The following is a 19,231-nucleotide window of genomic DNA, read 5'->3' as shown; positions in this document are numbered from 1 at the left end:
AAACAAATATATACAAAATACCTGTTTAACATAAGAAAATAAGAGACCAGCTTTTCTTATTGTCAACAGCTCAAAGTCGGATTGATAGTGATCAACCGTGTGTGTGTGTGTGTGTGTGTGTGTTTTTATGCATGCATCAGTAATAATGTTTGAGCATTTGTGTTTTCTGTGTTAGGGATTCCATCCAAAGCTCGTCCAACAGGCCAAGTGAGTGTCTCCTTTGTGATCGTTTCTGCGAATGCTTTCACGCCATTCGGGGCTGGGTCAGGAAGGGCAGCTTGTTGAATGGTAGTTTGGATGACTCATCAAATTTGTATTTGCAGTCGTTTGGATTTGAAACTCTTCATTTATCATTTAGAATTGCATGTTGTTACTTACTGAGTGCGCAAGTTAGTGATTCTAGCCCATGGCATGTTTTTGTCTCATCTTAAAAAGAAAACTGTATGTCAACATTTTGGGAAAAATGCCCACTCACTTTCTTGCCACTCTTGCATGAGAGATTGGTATACATCTTGTCATGTAAATCATTGGCCTCTTTAACAGAAAGCAAATCGGTGGGATCCTGTTTTTTTAAAGCTTGACCCATGTTAGATACTATAAGTGTAAGTAACTATTTTTGAGTTTCTCCCAAGGCCCAAATGTAATGGAATTGCAATCCTAAACCAATGGAGTACCTCTTTCATTTGTTTAAAGTGCTCATATTATTTTTTTTGCCTTTTTCCCTTTCATTTATTGTGTTATATATCTTTTTTGTGCACATTATAGGTTTACAAAGTGAAAAAGCCCAAAGTCCACCCCAAAGGGACTTACCATCTCCAACAGAAAACACTGTTCACCAACTGCTCCAAACAGCTCTATTGTAGTCCAGCCTTTACTTCAGAGACCAACCTGTATCTAATGCTCGCCTAGCTGCTAGCGTGGCACGCCCTCATACTCTGCAACTGACCAACTAGCAGTACTTTACTGCACATGTGCGACTCCCAACAAAGATGGTACAAAAGTGAGATGTCTCACTCTGTAGCTAAAATAGAGAGCTCAACACACAGGGTGAAAATAGGAGCTGCAGCAATGTGCAGTACAACCAAAATATGGTGTTTTCTGAAAATTAAACCACGTAAACCTATTCTGGTTCAACCTCTAAATACAATTATGAACCTGAAAATTAGCATAATATGAGCACTTTAAGTGTAGTGGCATTGTCATTCATTAGGCTTCCCAAATGCAAGTAATTCTTCACCAAAATTTCAAGATTTGATTAAGCCGAGCCAAGGCAAAAAGCATACTGACAAAGGCCTATGTATGATTACTGAACATCTGTAAACTTTAGTCTGTGTGGTTATGTTTATAGATTATCTGGGGAAATGTATTCAGTAAACTGTTAAAAGAATGTTGTCTATTATATGAAAAGTGTTCTCAGCTGGAGTTTCAAACATGGACACTATTGTGTGCCTTATCATTCGCATTTCACAGTCACAACAGCCTTCAACTCGTGACCCTGCAGAAACCTTTTTACACCGGTGTGTGCGGGAAGGATGGCCATCCTCTTCCACCAATAGGAACACCTTACTGATTATTTTCTCCTCCAATCACTGAGCCGCATAACGGGGAATAGCCTACCGAGTAAATCCGGACATTGCCGAATCGCTTTCTGCGTCAGTTGAAATAGTGGTCTGTGTCTGTGCGCTCGTTAGTTGCGGAAACAATTCCAAAGTGTGAGTTATTTTTTTTACGAGGACAGAAATGACACAGCTAACGTGTTTTTGTATCGTCGGGGCGCTGCTGATAACCCAAAGCGCCGCCATCTTCAGGTAAAATACTGTACGCTGGTATTTTGGCAACTATATATGAGCTAATATTACATTTCAGGCTAAATATATCACTTCATTGCAACAGACAAGTTGGCTTGATTGATTGCAGTCAATGTATGCGCGCGCGCGTGTTAACTTCCTTATTTTGTTCTCTGGTATGTGCACATGTTTCCAATGTAAAGTGTCTACTTGTAATAGTGAGACCAGTGCACTTGCACTTAGCCTAAATGATAGCTTAACAGTTCACGGTTACACCATTTGCATGAAAGTAGACGCGAGCGCTCTGTACCAGGAAGCTTTTTTTCAAGTGCAAGGCGCACGTTGTGCCCGTGACATTTAATTGAATTTTACCTCATTTCAGAGTTCCCCTTTATAAAACCAGAAGCCTACGCCGCCTGATGAGCGACAATGGGATGTCTCTGGAGGAGCTTCAGGCTTTAGCGAAGAGCACCGGAGCACCGGACAGCTCTCCCTCCCCCAAAGTGCCCGTAGAAAGGCTGACCAACTTCATGGATGTATGGATACTACACAGTATACTTCATTTGGCAATTAGCAGTGAAAGGTCCCATGACATGGTGCTCTTTGGATGCTTTTATATATACACCTTAGTGGTCCCCTAATACTGTATCTGAAGTCTCTTTTATATCGACCTTAGTGGTCCCCTAATACTGTATCTGAAGTCTCTTTTATATAGACCTTAGTGGTCCCCTAATACTGTATCTGAAGTCTCTTTTATATAGACCTTAGTGGTCCCCTAATACTGTATCTGAAGTCTCTTTTATATAGACCTTAGTGGTCCCCTAATACTGTATCTGAAGTCTCTTTTATATAGACCTTAGTGGTCCCCTAATACTGTATCTGAAGTCTCTTTTATATAGACCTTAGTGGTCACTTTCCCATAATTCAGTCTTGGTGCAGAATTACAGCCACTAGAGCCAGTCCCACAGCTTTCCTTAGGATGTGCCATTTCTGTGTCTGTAGCTATTGAGGAAAAGAGAGGGGGGCAAGGTGGAGGGTGGGGGGTGGCCTTGACCAATTGCCACTTTGCTCATTTGAAAGCAATGATGTCTCTCTCTCTCATGGGTGGGCCAAATTCTCTGGGCGGTCAAAGCAGAGAAAGGGGAGGTAACCTTGCTCCTTATGACCTCATAAGGAGAAGATTCCAGATCGGCCCATCTGAGCTTTCATTTTCTCAAAGGCAGAGCAGGATACCCAGGGCTCGGTTTACACCTATCACCATTTCTAGCCACTGGGGGACCATAGGCAGGCTGGGGGAACGCATATTAATGTTAAAAAGCCTCCATAAAGTGAAATTTTCATGCCATGGGACCTTTAAACCCAGAATGACAATTGAGTCATCCTCTGTCCCCCTGATGTCCGCAGCAACACACTGAGGTTAATATAAGTGTGTGAGTGCAGCCTTATTTGAGGGAGCCAGCTTCTTATAACCCCAAATATATAAAATGTAGGCCTACATCACATCACAATTCTTCACTTAATCCAAGAGTTTACTAGCTACACAAGGCAATGTAGGTGAAACAAAGTTCAATATTTGAGCAGTATCGCCAGTGAGAAACAGGAGGGAAATAAGTAAATATTATAGTTGGGCACCCATGACATCATGGGTTGACATTGGAGCTTAGAGCTGGGTGATATGGAGAAAATCAAATATCACAATGTTTTCGACTAAATGCATCAATGTCGATACTGCAGTGATGGGTTGACTTAACGCAATAAGAGTTTTGATAAATATATCATTAATAATTGTCGATACAATGACTAAGTGGGTAAAGGCAAATAATAAAACCGCTAGTAAGTCTGGTAATTACATCACTAAAACCAGGAAAAGACACTTGTATCCTATCCCGATGTTACGATATACAACATTTAAGACGATATCTAGCCTCACATATAGACCTTTTTCACGGTAGACATGGTGACATGTCATAGTAGGAAAAGCACAGGTGTATTCAAACCCATTACTGATGGCTGCATTCCACTTAGGAGAGGCCCTGGTGTTGTGCATGCTGACTCACTGAAATAGCTTACTGGGACACTTGATGGAATTGAGCCATCATCAAGGTTATCAATTTCAGCTGTGCTTTTCCTACTATGACAAGTCAAAATGTCTGCTGTGAAAAAGGTCCATTGATAGAAGTATTGATATATTGCCATGCCCAAGTTGACATTTCTTTTTTTTGCCACTTAGTTTAAATAATTGGAATAAGGTTGGAATCAGAAAAGGCTCTGCATTTCTTCCTGTATTTTAAGTCTTTTTCACTTATATATGTATATGTATATATGTATATGTGTTATTAGTTTCCCAGCCCATCTCAGTGTTATGTATCGTCTCCTCAGGCCCAGTACTATGGGATGATCAGCATTGGCACCCCTCCACAGGACTTCACTGTGCTGTTTGACACCGGCTCCTCCAACCTCTGGGTCCCCTCCATTCACTGCTCCTTCTTCGATTTGGCCTGCTGTGAGTTTTGGAGAACTGACTCATTCAGCATGCTCTATACGTGTGAATCTGTGGGCTACTTCCTGGAAGATGCTCGCTGTATTTACCAAACAGCAGTGACTAAAATATCACACTTCTTCTTTGTTAGAGTTTGCTTTTTACCTGAAGTATGCATGCAAACCTTTAGCTGTATCTTAGGGCTGTTTTGACTTCTTTAATGTCATTACCATTAACTGTTGAGTAATACTTATCCACAGGAATGTATATCTAACATACTGCTGACTTGTACAGTTAAGTTAGTTTTCTTTTTTTCTGGCATCATTGCAATTAAAGTACAATACAATGTATAACATTACAATGTACATTACATTGTAAGTAGGACAGACGTTCAAAAGACAAAAGTTACACAAAGGACTGTCCTATTTATAAAAAAAAAAAAAAAGATGTAAAACCAAACCTTGACCTTTTTCTTTTTTTAAAAGATTCCAAGAAGCGGGCACATTAAGGTAATGAGTAAAACTGTTGAGACTCAAATAAATTTAGAGCTCTAATTCTTGGTAATAATAAACATGATTAATAGTTACATTGTTTATTCTATGTATTAATTGAAAGTCAAACAACTTTAAACATTCTAATATTAATAAATAGCTGATACAGACAGCCAGAGCTTCTTCTCCAGTCTCTTGCATTCACTTTCTTGGAGGTGTGTGTAAAGGGGGCAGGGAGAGGGGGCTTTACGGTTTAAGTTATTGGTTGCATTTGCAAAGTTTTAACACACCGGCCTAAATCAGACGATGCACAGGCAAATTGGGGAAATCCCGAGACAAGACAGAGGAAAAAATGTGGTTGATTCCGAGATGAGAAAATGGGTCTTGAGACCAAGACCGAGTTTGAGTACTGCAACATTGAAAGCCCCTAGCTCTGATTCAAACTGTTCATGGTGTATAATAACTAACGATCAAAATGAAAATGTTCAGACTACAAGGATTCAGGAAACCGATCGTCTGTCCTCTCTCATTAGGGCTTCATCATCGCTACAACTCGAAGAAGTCGAGCACATTCGTCCAGAATGGCACACAGTTTTCCATCCGGTACGGCAGAGGCAGTTTGTCTGGCTACATCAGCGGCGACACCGTCTCTGTGAGTTTGAGAAACGCTCACTCACATTCCCTCGCTCACTCACATAGCCACTTTTGTTTAACTGCATTCCTCAATTTTGGTGGTCACGCCATTCCTATCATTTCATTAGAGAACCTTTTTATTTTATTTTTCTACGCGCATTGATATCTCTCTCCTGCTTACAGGTTGCAGGTCTGCCTGTTCCTGGCCAGCAGTTTGGTGAAGCGGTGAAGCAGCCTGGCATCACGTTTGCAGTGGCACGGTTCGATGGGGTCTTGGGCATGGCCTACCCCTCCATATCAGTAGCTAATGTCACCCCGGTGTTTGACATGGCCATGGCTGCCAAGCTGCTGCCCCAGAATATTTTCTCTTTCTACATAAGCAGGTTGGTGTCTGGCAGCAGAAAGTATGGAAGAACAGGCTTTGATTTTTCTAAATATTATAATCAGCCAGCTTGAAAATTACTGCCTTCTGCATTAAATGTTGGTCAGAGAAACTTTGGGGTTTATCAACTTGGTCTTTACTTTGTTTTTCTCTGCTACTGCCAGTTATTAATCCAACAACTGTGGGGGTTTCCCAGTTGTGAAATGAGTTTGCACATTTGGGCGTTTCTTTTAAAGGGATACGCCACCATTTGTTGAAATAGGGCTCATCACGGTCTCCCCTAGCTGTAGATAGGTGGGCCAACGCATTTTTTGTGCATGCACTGTTTTAGTCCGGTGCAACACCGGCAGCGCCGCTGCTAGTTAGCTTAGCGTAGTGAATGGAATCCTATGTTGCCGGTTAGCATGTTGTGAGTAAAAGTGAGCCAACAAAAGACAAAAAAACAACCTAATTACTTGCACTGAGACAAGAAATGCGTTGGCCCACCTATCTACAACCAGGGTAGACTGTGATAAGAACTATTTCAACAAATGGTGGCGTATTCCTTTAACGCAGCGAGTTATGCTTCCGTCCACCCTGTCTGTTAGAGACCCCAAAGCAGCAGTAGGAGGAGAGCTGATGCTGGGTGGGACAGACCCCCAGTACTACACCGGAGACCTGCACTATGTCAATGTCACACGGAAGGCCTACTGGCAGATCACGATGAGCGGGTAAAACAAACCTTATTTTGGCTACATTGTTACTAGGAACAGAAATAGAATAGTGTTTGTTTGTGTTTGTTATGGTACGATGCATTTCTTTTACCTTGTAATTAAAAAATAGTGTATTCACTGATGTGTGAAAACTTGTTCTTCTGGTCAGTTTTCACGTAATAGAACAACCCCTGAGGGAGGGGGGAGAGAAGAGATGAACAATGTGTAAGGGCTCCTGCACGCTGCCTGCATGGCGGAGCGTGGCGTTTCTGCTGCGTGGCGTTTCTATGTCTTTGCACACCAGAAACGTGTCTGACGCGGCGCTGCTGCTGCTAGCCTTGTCTGGACACACATTGATAAAAATGAAATAATAGCGTGTTCTTCAACTTTATTTTTAGTTTAGTTTGTACATTTGATTTGTAGGGCTGCTCCCTCTTAGTCGATTAGTCGACTAATTTTGTTTTGGTCTTAGTCAACTTAGATTTCTTTAGTCCATTAGTCATGTTTGATGCTTTTTTTCATGCTGATGACTTCTTTCCAAGAAACTTACGAGCACATCTCTGGTAAACACAAAAATTAAAGTGGTGCTTTTGCATGACTCCTTGCGGAAAAACTCAGATTTACAGATCTGTTGATTAAATCAACTAATCGATTAGTCGATACAATTGAATGAGTGTTAGTCGACTAAGAATTTCTTCAATCGAGCTCAGCCTATTGATTCGATTACAGCAAAAGTTACGTGGGCAGTATTGACGGGTGCAGTATTTGAAAATGTATAAGTATTTATTATTTTTTTTAAATTACATTTATATATGCATTTATGTCAAAACCTAGAGACTTTCAAACATCAAAATGTCATTTATTAAATGTATTTGTGTCAAAATGACATTTTCTATTTTGAATGGAAATGTGTACTTCCAACACGCTTGTGTGTCACATGCGTGCATGCTAAAAATAGCATGCACGCATTTCCTGAGATGTGTGTGTCACGCAGGCATTGTGCAAGCTCTAACCTGTTAACACGGGAGCCGAAATAAAAACGGACACGCCACGCAGCTGACACGCTCACGCCACGCAGGCAGTGTGCAGGAGCCCTAAATGTGGGTCAAGACAGTTCTATGTTTATCATGGGGAGTCGGGAACATCCACAAGGCCCTCATCTTATCTTTACCTCCGGACACACAGAGCCTCCTCACACTTCAGTATGCCAAGTGTGATCAATTCCCAAATCATACATTCCTTAATGTAATGATAATTAATTAGATAATTAATTTCTGCCACGGGTGCATGCATAAAAAGTGAATTACTCATAAAAAATGGTGTCTTTTGGATTGCTTAAAATCATAATCTTGTTTAAATGAGTGTTTTCTTGGTCGTTAAAGGCTGCACTTACAGTAGCACGACAACACTAATTTCTAATGGTTGGTAATAAACCTAACGCCTCTTGTCTCTCCTGCCTCGTCCTGCTGCTGCTTCCTCTCTAACCTTCCCCGCAGAGTTGATGTTGGCAACCAGCTGACTCTCTGCAAGGCCGGTTGCCAGGCTATTGTCGACACGGGAACTTCCATGATTGTCGGTCCTGTGGAGGAAATCCGAGCGCTGCACAAAGCCATCGGAGCTCTGCCCCTGCTGATGGGAGAGGTAGAGCTGACACATGTCAAACAGAGCTATTTGACAAAAGACACGACGCCATGCGGCGTGTGTCCATTGTCAGCGTCATTTCCACGCTTCGCATTCATTTCTATGGAAGCAGCCAGGGAGCAAGTTTACGAATCCCACTATGGCCACGCCAAGACCCGCCCTACGAAGCAGCTCGATTGGTTGGGGTTAGGCATTTGACCATGTGAGTGGTTAAGGTCAGGATAGCTGATTGGTCAGGTGATAGGACCTGTACAAATGGGGTTACGTTACCTTGCGTAAGCATGGACGCCTGGCCAATAAATGCTATTGAAGGGCGGGTCTTGGCGTGGCCATAGTAGGATTCATAAATTCACAGCCAGACAATGTGTTCTGGTAGCGTCGCGGGGAGAAGCGGGGTGTTGAGTCGCCTTCTCCTCATTTACATAAAGTTGAATCCAGCCTACTTTATGCAAATGAGGAGCGGCCGGCTCGGCTCAACTCTTCTCACAAGCTGACGAAAATCTTTTAAACTGACCTTTGTCGATCTGAAATAAAGACAGACTCAGCAACGGCACGGCCTATTTCTCGCTTAATGTTTTCAGAAACGCTATTTTCGTAAAATTAGAGAGTATTCCAAACAAGCTGCGAATGTGGTCGTTTTTTCAATCCGGGAGCAGACAGACCCACGTGACGCGTTCGTCCAATCAGCTGCAGCCATCGCGGTTGTAGGAGGGTTTAGACTGTTTTCTTTGACACGTACTATTAGTTGGTTGTCTGTAAGTTGGATTTATGTTTCTGCATAAATCCCTGCGTGATGTGTACCTCTCAAATGTACAGTAACTTTACGTCGCGGCTTCGCAGACCGCAACAACTGTGATTGGTCGGCTTGGCCGTGTTGCATTTCCCTTACTCATCTACCAAACACTCCCCCATGTATACACACTAGAAGGCCAGAACGACGCAGACACCAGCACACAAGTATAAACTTCAGGCCACTTGCGTAGGCTACGGTATGGCGTAAGCTCTGCGTAGAGCCCAGCAGAAGCATCAATCCTGCTTCAGTCAGTACGTTTGGTGACATTTAGTATGACGCCACTCTCCTCAACTGGTGTCTCACGCGATTTCCTCAGTGCATTACAATCCTATTTTATTGTTTGGTTGGTAAACAGTGCTTAAATGTCATTGCATGGTTGCATAACCAGTTAACTTCCGTCCATCACATAAAAAAAGAATTGTTAGTGTTGGTTAGAATGCTGGGAATTTTTTTCTCCCACCCACTAAACATTTATTAAAGCAACACCAAAGCACTTTTCCTCTTCGGTCCCCCTACAGGTCGGATTCATGGAATTGTCCATTACCGCTGTCGTTTTCTGTCATTCAAACTACAGATCCGCTACCCGATCTGGCAAACTTGCATAGCGCGGTTATAGCCGATAGAGAGCCGCAAAGCGAAAGCAGAAGTGCCGTTCACCCTGTTACGGGTTGATGAACCACTGAAACGATTTTGGAAACATTATTTTAAGGTACAAAAGAATCGTTGGTGTTGCTTTAACACTTAAAGGAACACGCCGACTTATTGGGACTTTAGCTTATTCACCGTAACCCCCAGAGTAAGACAAGTCCATACATACCCTTCTCATCTCCGTGCGTGCTGTAACGCTGTCTGACGGTTCCAGCATTAGCTTAGCCCAGCACAGATTCTGCAGGTAACTGGTTCCAACTAGCCTACTGCTCCGAATTGTGACAAAATTCAAAAAATTGTAAATAGGAACATGTTGGCGTTATTTTGTCACTTATTCGGAGCAGTAGGATTGTTGGAACCATTCACCTGCATTCACCTCTGGGGGTTACGGTGAATAAGCTAAATTCCCAATAAGTCGGCGTGTTCCTTATGTGCTTATGGTGAAGGCATCCACGAAATGTCATAGGTCATGTTATATCTAGACTTACTCTTCATATTGCACAACACCAAAAGCTGCATCTTTGACTCTGCTGTGGTTTGATGAATTGTCTCGATCTTGAGATCACTTCAGCACGTTTTTCCCTCCTCTCCTTCCCCTCTAGTACTTGATTGACTGCAAGAGGATCCCATCCCTCCCCACCATCTCCTTCACCATCGGAGGGAAGACGTTTAACCTGACTGGAGAGGATTATGTCTTGCAGGTAGATATTACTCATTTCATATGGATAACATTCACTTTTATTTTGTCACGGCAGTTATTTAAACCAATTCAAAAGGAGGCGTGTACTTTTTCTCAGAGGTGCTGTAAATAAACGTACACGTGAAGGTCTTTGGAAGAGAATATGGTAATATATCTAGAATGTAATGCAATCCTTATAAGCCTTAGCCTTGCAATAAACCCCACTACTTAACTTAGAGTTGCTACTTAAACAACAACTTTAAAGTATTGCCAGCCTTATCCCTTTTTTAAATGTTCAGTGTTTGGTGATGTATCTGTGTGGTCATTTGATTGGTGGGGTTGGTGTATTGATCTGCACCATATTGATAGGTTTCTAATAGACTGTCTCCCTGTTGTATGGCGATAGGTTTGGAACAAAACATTGCATTGCTATATATTTTACAGGTGTATTTATGAGACTTTGAATATTGCTATGGATGCAGTCACTAATTTTTAAAGGACAGGTTGACATTTTTCCGAGTCTGTCCTAATAGGGCTGCTCGATGATTGAAAGAATCATAATCACGATTATTTTGGTCAATATTAAAATCACGATTATTTTACACTTGTTGACTTTTGGAAAGACGCGATTATTGAATTTGAAACCAACAAACAGTGAAAACACCTTGAACTGTGAAATTTCCCACTAATACTTTTCCCGTTTTTGAGCTTTTTTTTCTCTCCATTCAGAACACAGGACAAAATAAGAGTTGACTTGCAAAACGTAATGTGCAAAATAATCGTTTTTCTCAATTACTCTTTTTTTTTTTGGGATGGCTAAGAGCAGAAATCATAATCACGATTAAATACCGATGAATTGCACAGCCCTATGTCCTAATATAATTTCCCCATGTACGATGAACATATTGGTCGCTGTAATTGTTTCTACTCTCCATACTGAAGTGATCACATGGTGAAAAATGACTTTTCAGCGTACATATTGGCATGTTGAGTACTGTCTTAATAAAAACTTTGATAAAAGTGTGACCCTGTCTTGAAGGTATGCTCGCGAAACTGAATTTTTGTTGTTGCTTTTGACGCAGGAGTCTCAGCTGGGTAGATCAATCTGTCTGTCAGGCTTCATGGCCATGGATATCCCGCCTCCCGCAGGGCCCCTGTGGATCCTGGGAGATGTATTCATCGGGAGGTACTACACGGTATTCGACAGAAACGCCGATCGTGTGGGGTTTGCCCCCGCCAAGTAGATTACCGAACTCTTTGTTTGTGTGAAATATGTTGCACTATTCTGTTTTTTTGACTTTCATGTCACACCATGCCAAGCTTACTTTTATCATCACTGTTGCGTTAATTCATTCGCAGCAATCAAAAGCATTTAATGGTTGTTGTACATCACTGCAAGACCTGGCTTGCCACATGAATATCTCACTTAGAATGTTTATATGAGAAAGTGGCTGCTGATGAGCAAGTGTGGATGCTATATTAATACTTGAGATGTTTTGTGTCACTGGACAAAGGCACGGATGCACTCAGTTTCTTTCAGTTAGGCTTCACCTTTTGATGTGGCAGGATTCAATCAGAGCTATGCATTTTAAAGTGTTTGTGCTGTTTTCATTTTTGTAATCGTTGGGAACAAATGCAACTTTTTTTTTTATGTAACCATTTCTAACAACTGACCCACATTTCCAGCTCTCAATGTATCTCAGCATGCTTCTCTTTATATGCCTTTGTGTTATCAACACTCCCTGAAGAAAGCTTTAAATATTTTTTTTTTGGAAATTTTGAATGGATGAGTTTAGATTGTGATCTGCCATTGAGTGTAAAAGAAGTTTTTCACACTGTTCCCTTGGGAAAAACAAACAAAATAAACCTACAGAATGTTATTTATAACATTTAATGAAGTATACAAAGTGCTGCAACGTCCCATCTCCACTGCAAAAAATACACAGCATGCAACAAAGCATATGGCTAGTATGAACTCCACAACGTAGAGGTAGTGATCTACTTTGGGTCTTTGTTTTACAATAACGTTACAAAGGTGGCACAGTGACTTCCCTTCCTTCAGAACAGCAGTCATCGGTGGCATAAAGTAGGTCTGCAAAGTAAGACTTAATATGCAAACAAAGATCTACTGTGGTTTCATTTTTATATATCAGTACATCCAGGACTTAAGCACAATAAGTGGTACTTTACATGTTTAATGGAACGGAAATAAATAGTCTCTTTTTGGTTACAAATGTACAATAAATACAAAAATATTCACCTGTTTCTCCGTTACCTGGATGATTAACTCAATGCACAAGAGAACTAAACAACCCTTCATATTGTACACAATACAAAACAGTGGGCTGGGGATTGAGAGGACACTTGCTCCATATCACTGCATTTCCTTTTCATTGTAAGGCTACAAGTGAGAACAAAAAGCATGTCATTATTTTTGGACATCACGTTAGGATGTCATTTAGAGAGAAGACACAAACTCCACTTGACAGTCTGGCAGCTATTGCTGTAATGACTCCACCTGCTGTCACCTGCAATGACTAGCAGGCTAATCTAACGTCAAGAACCTCTATCAAAGCTGCTTTTATATAACGGAGGATCTGTGAGTAGATCCCTACCAGTTCATGATTTAAAAGAGATAAGCACCTGTAATCTATTAATATACACGTAGTCCTGGCAGACAGAAGCAGCCTGTGTTGTCGGTACACTTCATGTACAGGGCCAGGACTGACCAACAGCATAGCCTTGTGTATTCCACTAATCCATGTCTGGCTACCTATTCTAGACAGACTGGGCACCTATAATGTAATCAGGGCTTAATGTAGACTTAAAAACGTGGACTGGTGTGCATACAGACACGGTACTGAAACTACATAGACTGGCTCAAGGCTCTAACAGCAATCAAGCCAGGAAGTTAATACTGAGACTAATTCACCAAATGACAAACATTAGTACAATGTTTTTCAGCAGTGCGTTTTTGTATTCAGCCAACGGTGCAGGATTTGAAGTACCCATGGCAATATTAAAAAAGGTTATTTAGAGACAAGAGGATCTAAATTGGATTTTAAATTAAAGCAAAAACCAGTAGACAAAAGCACTTTTGAGTGTCCTACAGAAATCTTTTTGACCAACTTACTAACATTTTGACAAAATAACCAGTGTTGGAAAAACAATTAGATAAAGCATATCAGACCTGTGCACCAATGTAACAAATGGTGAGACTGAAGAAGAAACCTCCTTTTCAGAACAAACAAAGAGCAGCTCTGTATTAGACAGTCAGTCACATGGAAACATTTTCCGTTCTCGCCTAAATAAGTGTATGAGAAAATGGAGGCGCTGTGTTGTTCAGACTTCATGACTCCATAAATGGTAGTTATGTTCCACTTTTTGGAAGTATATTCAACTTTTCAGATTTATAGTTGAAAGTTAGAAATATTACAAAGAGACTGCTTCTAGATTAGGTAAATATAACACATGCAAGCTACACACATTCCAATCACAGCCTAATGTCAGTTTTCACAGATCCCAGGAAACATGGACAGCATCATATGTCTTGACCGCAGCCACTGTATTAATGAAGTTCTTACAAAGCATTCATTTCAAACTCAATATCAAAAACACTAGCGGTACTTTTTATATGTACTAACAAAAAGACAGCTTGTCTCCTTAGGCCGATATCAATTTATTAGCTTTTGGGTTGGCATACACACAATCAACATTACACTCTGTCCCTTGGACTTATCTCAAAACAGAATATACAACATTTACCTGCATTGGACATGTCCGTCCTAAAACTCCAACAAGTTAAAAATAACATACCCCTTCCACTTTAAAAAAGGTCCCATGGCATGAAAATTTCACTTTGAGGTTTTTTAACATTAATGTGTTCCCCCAGCCTGCCTATGGTCCCCCAGTGGCTAGAAATGGTGATAGGTGTAAACCGAGCCCTGGGTATCCTGCTCTGCCTTTGAGAAAATGGAAGCTCAGATGGGCCGATCTGGAATCTTCTCCTTATGAGGTCATAAGGAGCAAGGTTACCTCCCCTTTCTCTGATTTGCCCGCCCAGAGAATTTGGCCCACCCATGAGAGAGAGAGACATCATGGCTTTCAAACGAGCAAAGTGGCAGTTGGTCAAGGCCACACCTCCACCCTCCTCCTCCTCCTCCTCAATAGCTACAGACACAGAAATGGCACATCCTAAGGAAAGCTCATTGTTGGACTGGCTCTAGTGGCTGAAATTCTGCACCAAGGCTGAATTTCGGGAAAGAGACTTCAGATACAGTATTAGTGGACCACTAAGGTCCATATAAAAGCATCCAAAGAGCACCATGTCATGGGACCTTTAATATGATCAACCAATGCAAAGTACAATCCCTATATTCCAATGTATCAGGCCCTAACGCCATGTCTACTCTTAACTTCATTAATACAATGGCTTTAGTGACTGTAACTGTAATAGGGCTTTGCGTGATCACACCACATACAGCTTTCACGTCAACACTCATACGGTTCTCAACATTAAGTAACTGCTACGGTTTAGATCCCATTTTCTTACGGGTGGCATTTAAGACTGAAGAGGCCGAGTGTTTCAGGACAGAGGACCATTCCATGAAGTTGTTATTTTCCCCCCAGGAAGCTCAGCATGACTCGAGTCGAGGTTGATGGTTGTTGCCCAAAAATCAGTTGCTGAAATTTGAATGCCATGTTGCTGTTTGGTGATGTCATTATACGAGGTTGTCAGGGTTGGGGCGGCTGAGCCACGGCAGTTCTCAGCAGCCCTTCGGGATCTGAGAGGGCGCAGTACAGCGTGTATCCCAGCTCGTCCACTTCTTGTTCAGTCAGCTCACAGAATAAGTTAACTTTAGGGCTGAGGGCACATTGCAGCCTCCCGGCCTCCAGGTGTCCCACTAGCGCTCGTAGCAGCTGTAGGAAGCGGTCGGCCAGCGCTTCCTGGGTCCAGTCGCCTTCTTTTTCGCATAGCAACAAGATGGTGTTGGTGAGTTGGCTTGCGTTCAGTCGGTTAAGGGCAGGGTTGAGCTTGCACACGGCCTTCGCCAGCTTTAGGCAGGCGCACCGGCAGCCTCCGTCCTCCTGGTCCAGGGCCCTGAGGCGCGCCGTCTCAGCCACACGGAAGCTCTGCCGCCACAGGTTTTCGTGGCGCTCTGCAGCGAGTCGATGTGGTTTGGCGATCAGCGAGGTTCCGTCCTCCATCACAAGTAACGGTAGGAAGTCCACGTACAGTTTCCGGTCTGTCTCGTACTGCACCTCCAGGGTCAGCGTTTCCGAGGGAACCACAGGGCGAATGATGTAGTCGAGGACACTCCCTATAGCTGGCCAGTTGATGGAGCCAGCCACGAGCTTGTCAAAGACCTCGAGGACTGATTTAGGGGAGAGGTAGCCTCCAACCATGCAGCGGTCCCAGTAGCTGCTGTTCCGCGGGAAATACTCCAAATTCTCCCGGCGGACAAGCCAGAAACCCGGGACGTTCATGATGGTGTCCTCCCCGGGGATGGACGACCACAGGTTCTTCTCCAAGATGAGCGGTACCATGAGCTGGGCGTGGTCCGCTGTCACCACCTAAAAGACGGAGGAAGGGGATAAAACTGAAGAAGGCACGGCAGGTTTTCTTTTCTCAAAATGACCTCACTATTAGGGGCGGGGAAAGAAGTCATATGTATGGGGATATTATTTTGCGACAATTTTTAGAATTGGTTCTTTTACCTAGAATCTGTATTTATTTATTTTTTACCAATGATTCACCTAAATATTTTCTGTTTATACGGTACCGCTGACGGCAACTACATCATATCAGTTTCTAGCCAAATGGACGGAAAGCAGAAAATACATGTTATGTTCTTCTTCAAAAATTAAATAAATAGACTGACGTGCATTCTTTAAAAAAAAAAAAAAAAACTATTTGTTTTTAGTAATGTCGTACGATATATCTTCTCTAGAAGTGTTTTATTCAACTCTTGTTTTTGTTAAAAAAAAAAAAAAAAAAAAAAAAAAAAAATCGCAATACTATCTGATCGCAATACTTATTTATAAAACAATACTTATAAATTTATAAAAAAAAAAAAAATATTCGCAATACGAATCTATTGGGCACCCATGTATGGTTAAAGAATGAAATTGGGACAAAAGCATATCGTCCCATTCTTACTAACTATGTTGAGAGGGAAGAAAAATTATATTTGGCTCTAAGCTCAAATTATGACTCTTATCTAAAGTAGGACCAAATGTCAGTAAGCTCTTACCTGCAGGTCATCATACAGACTGCCACTCAGGTACATCTCTCTGAGCGGCATGTCAGGCAGTTTGGCATGAAGGAACACTCGGAGTTCGGCGCAGATGTCCAGCGCAGCCCTCCTGGCCACAGCCTGCTCCTCAGTGGGGATGTTCACATTATTTTGGTAGAACTCCCACAGATGTTCCTGCAGGGACAAACGCATTCGGGCCCGCTGCCGGTCTGACTGAGTGGCACCGCTGCCTCCCACAGCAGCTCGACCCACAGCCCTCCGCAGACAGTCTGAGGAGATTAGAAGCAACTGAAAGTTAAAATATCTTCTCTCTTCCACCATTTCAAATAGTGTTAAGTTAAACACACAAACACACACACGTTTTCAAAATATGAATCTACAAATACCAAATTAAGGTGCTTTTACAGTATCTGAGGAACTATAACATTAAAAAGGTTCTACATCATATCAAACCAATATTAAAAAACAGCTGGATGACCAACTACTGGACTACAGAGAGCCAACACCCACTGTACAGGAAGAGCAAGAATCCTCCAAATAGGCTGTCTGTCAACAGATAAAATGACAGCTGGCTGAAAGTCTAAATAACAAAATATGCTGGTTAATACTGCATTATATAAACACGAAAAAGACATGAGACAATGAAGTGGGACAAATTTAACTTAACTTTTAAAGGGCACTTACCGGGTTCAAAAGCATGTGAGGAAGTAGGCAGAGACTGCAGAGACCTGCTAACTGTGGACTTCATGTCATGGTTCAGTACCCGTGGTGACGAACCCATCCAGGCGGGCTCCTCCCAGCTTCTCTGTCCCGTCGGCTCCATATTGGTGGGGCTGGTGGGAGCGCTTATAGCACGGTCATACATCTGCACGACAAGGAACTGTGAGCACATTGTTCACGCTGCCATGTAGGCTTAAGTAAGAGCATTGTTTTTTTCCCCCCTTTCATCATACATGGGAGTGAAGAAAATAAACAGTTGGGAGATAAATTGCTTCTCACTTACTCTTTTGACAGCAAGTGTTGCAATGCCGAGCATGGCTGCTCCTCCCACTCCCAGCACAAGCTTAGCATTGGAAAGCATGAAGTCAATGGCTGTGCCAATCCCATTGTCATCTTTCTTCCCTTTACGGTCTCCATTCACCCCTGCCATCCTTTCACTGAACACAGAGGAGATAAAGAGAGTAAGACAGGAGGATACTGACAAGATAAGGACAGAAAAAGCACCTTTTTTCTGTTGCTGAGCTTAGAGGCACTGATTGAATGTTGCACTTACAGGAGGAAAATCTATGAGTAGCCACAGCCAACATGGTCTTACTCATGACCTGTGATCTTTGCCTTATCCTACATTTAAATAGTCCACCATTCCCCACAAAGAATGTCTCAGATCTAAACATTTGCATTGCTGACATAAAGAGTAGTTTCTTATATGCAAACCCACCTGGGAGATAAACCTCCAGAGGACCTTTAACCCGTGACCCGTTCCCCTACATAAGCCCACCCAATCGGCTGTTGAGGAAGAACTGGCCCCTCTTCAGTGCGTCCTCCTTATCTTCAGGTACCGTCAGGGCTTGGCAGCGGCGAAACTCGCGAGCCACAGCACGACGATAGTAATTGCGGTCAGTGTACTGAAGTTGACGCCCTGCGCGGAGCAGCGCCCGGTACAGCTCCAGCACGGCACTGCGAGACCAGCCGCCCATTAGGGACCACACATGGAGAGGGGGGACACCCTGGCACCTGGGAAAAGGAGAGCAGAAGTTGTGTGATGAAGGGACAGACGTTAACAGATAACAACATTGCATCATTTTTTATTGAAATAAGCATTTAGATTACAAAGCAACAATGTCTAAAATATTAAAAAGCTCATGTGGGCCACAAATTCAGGTCATCATGCTGGATCAATGGTCATGGAAGGATGCAACTGGTAGAAAGAAAGAGTCACAGATAGTATGGGTGGAAAAAGAGAGAACCAGAGTTTGCTGCTGTAGAAATAAACTTTACAAGTGTATGCATTGCACTTAGAAATTATGCAAAGAGTCCCAGGGAAAGCTACCTGCCTTTCACTCTTGGTTGGTTACCACTCTGTTCTGCGATAGAATAGTAGTATTTAGGGATGCAAAAAGCGAAAATCATCCCACAGCGCATCGACGACCAATGCAGCACATATTGTTGTTTAATCTGTCTCTGCCTTGCAAAGAGTATGGTCATAAATTAGATTCACATTAAGAGCACGCCACCTTTATACTAACGTTAAATGCCAAAACAACCTGCTCCTTTGCCAGCTTATATTTCGTCTATGGCACACATCCAGTCGCACTCAACATTAACGTTACTGCCTCTCAAGTGCAGTGATAAGCTTTCGCTACGGTTAGCAACCATCCAAATGTGATCACTTAGCTAGCTAGCTTAACACCGTGGCTCACTGTCTCCTTACATTTCCAATGACTGTTATGTGACCACTGCCTCTACCCACTGTACAATAATGGCACTTAAATCTACAGAGGTTCATTTGTCTTCAGAAAATGGCTGGCTCAACGAAAAGTCACACATTCGCTCACTCTTGAATAGCATGTTAGCTTAACGCGCTAACTAGCCGTTAGGCTACAACAGCGCTGACCTTACCTTTAGCCAGCCTTATTGACAAGACACACAATCGTAAAAATGTGCGGAGGATAAAGTGGAAGCAAAAACACAAGCACAGAGAGCAAAGAAAAGCACGCGAAAACCTACGTTTCAGAAATTAGAGTAGAGA

At 42.4% G+C, this 19,231-nt stretch overlaps 2 protein-coding genes across 2 annotated transcripts; one reads left to right on the top strand and one right to left on the bottom strand.

The window, feature by feature from the left end:
* The first annotated feature begins 1,603 nt into the window (after positions 1–1,603).
* On the top strand, positions 1,604–12,484 carry napsa (napsin A aspartic peptidase). The gene is made up of 9 exons (XM_028599055.1): positions 1,604–1,808; positions 2,170–2,323; positions 4,167–4,290; positions 5,291–5,409; positions 5,574–5,773; positions 6,360–6,482; positions 7,961–8,105; positions 10,149–10,247; positions 11,308–12,484. Exons 1-9 carry the CDS (start codon positions 1,741–1,743, stop codon positions 11,467–11,469), a joined length of 1,194 nt encoding a protein of 397 aa, XP_028454856.1. The 5' UTR covers positions 1,604–1,740; the 3' UTR covers positions 11,470–12,484.
* Positions 12,485–14,497: 2,013 nt separating this feature from the next.
* On the bottom strand, positions 14,498–18,011 carry mief1 (mitochondrial elongation factor 1). Its single transcript, XM_028600710.1, has 5 exons — positions 17,921–18,011; positions 17,486–17,639; positions 17,167–17,347; positions 16,480–16,751; positions 14,498–15,799 (listed from the first exon to the last, which is right to left on the bottom strand). Exons 2-5 carry the CDS (start codon positions 17,630–17,632, stop codon positions 14,960–14,962), a joined length of 1,440 nt encoding a protein of 479 aa, XP_028456511.1. The 5' UTR covers positions 17,633–17,639; positions 17,921–18,011; the 3' UTR covers positions 14,498–14,959.
* Positions 18,012–19,231: the final 1,220 nt, after the last annotated feature.

The sequence above is a fragment of the Perca flavescens genome, chromosome 15 (assembly GCF_004354835.1).
Source record: "Perca flavescens isolate YP-PL-M2 chromosome 15, PFLA_1.0, whole genome shotgun sequence".
NCBI lineage: Eukaryota > Metazoa > Chordata > Actinopteri > Perciformes > Percidae > Perca > Perca flavescens.
Note: the sequence above shows the minus strand (reverse complement) of the source record. Positions and strands in the feature narration are given on the sequence as shown.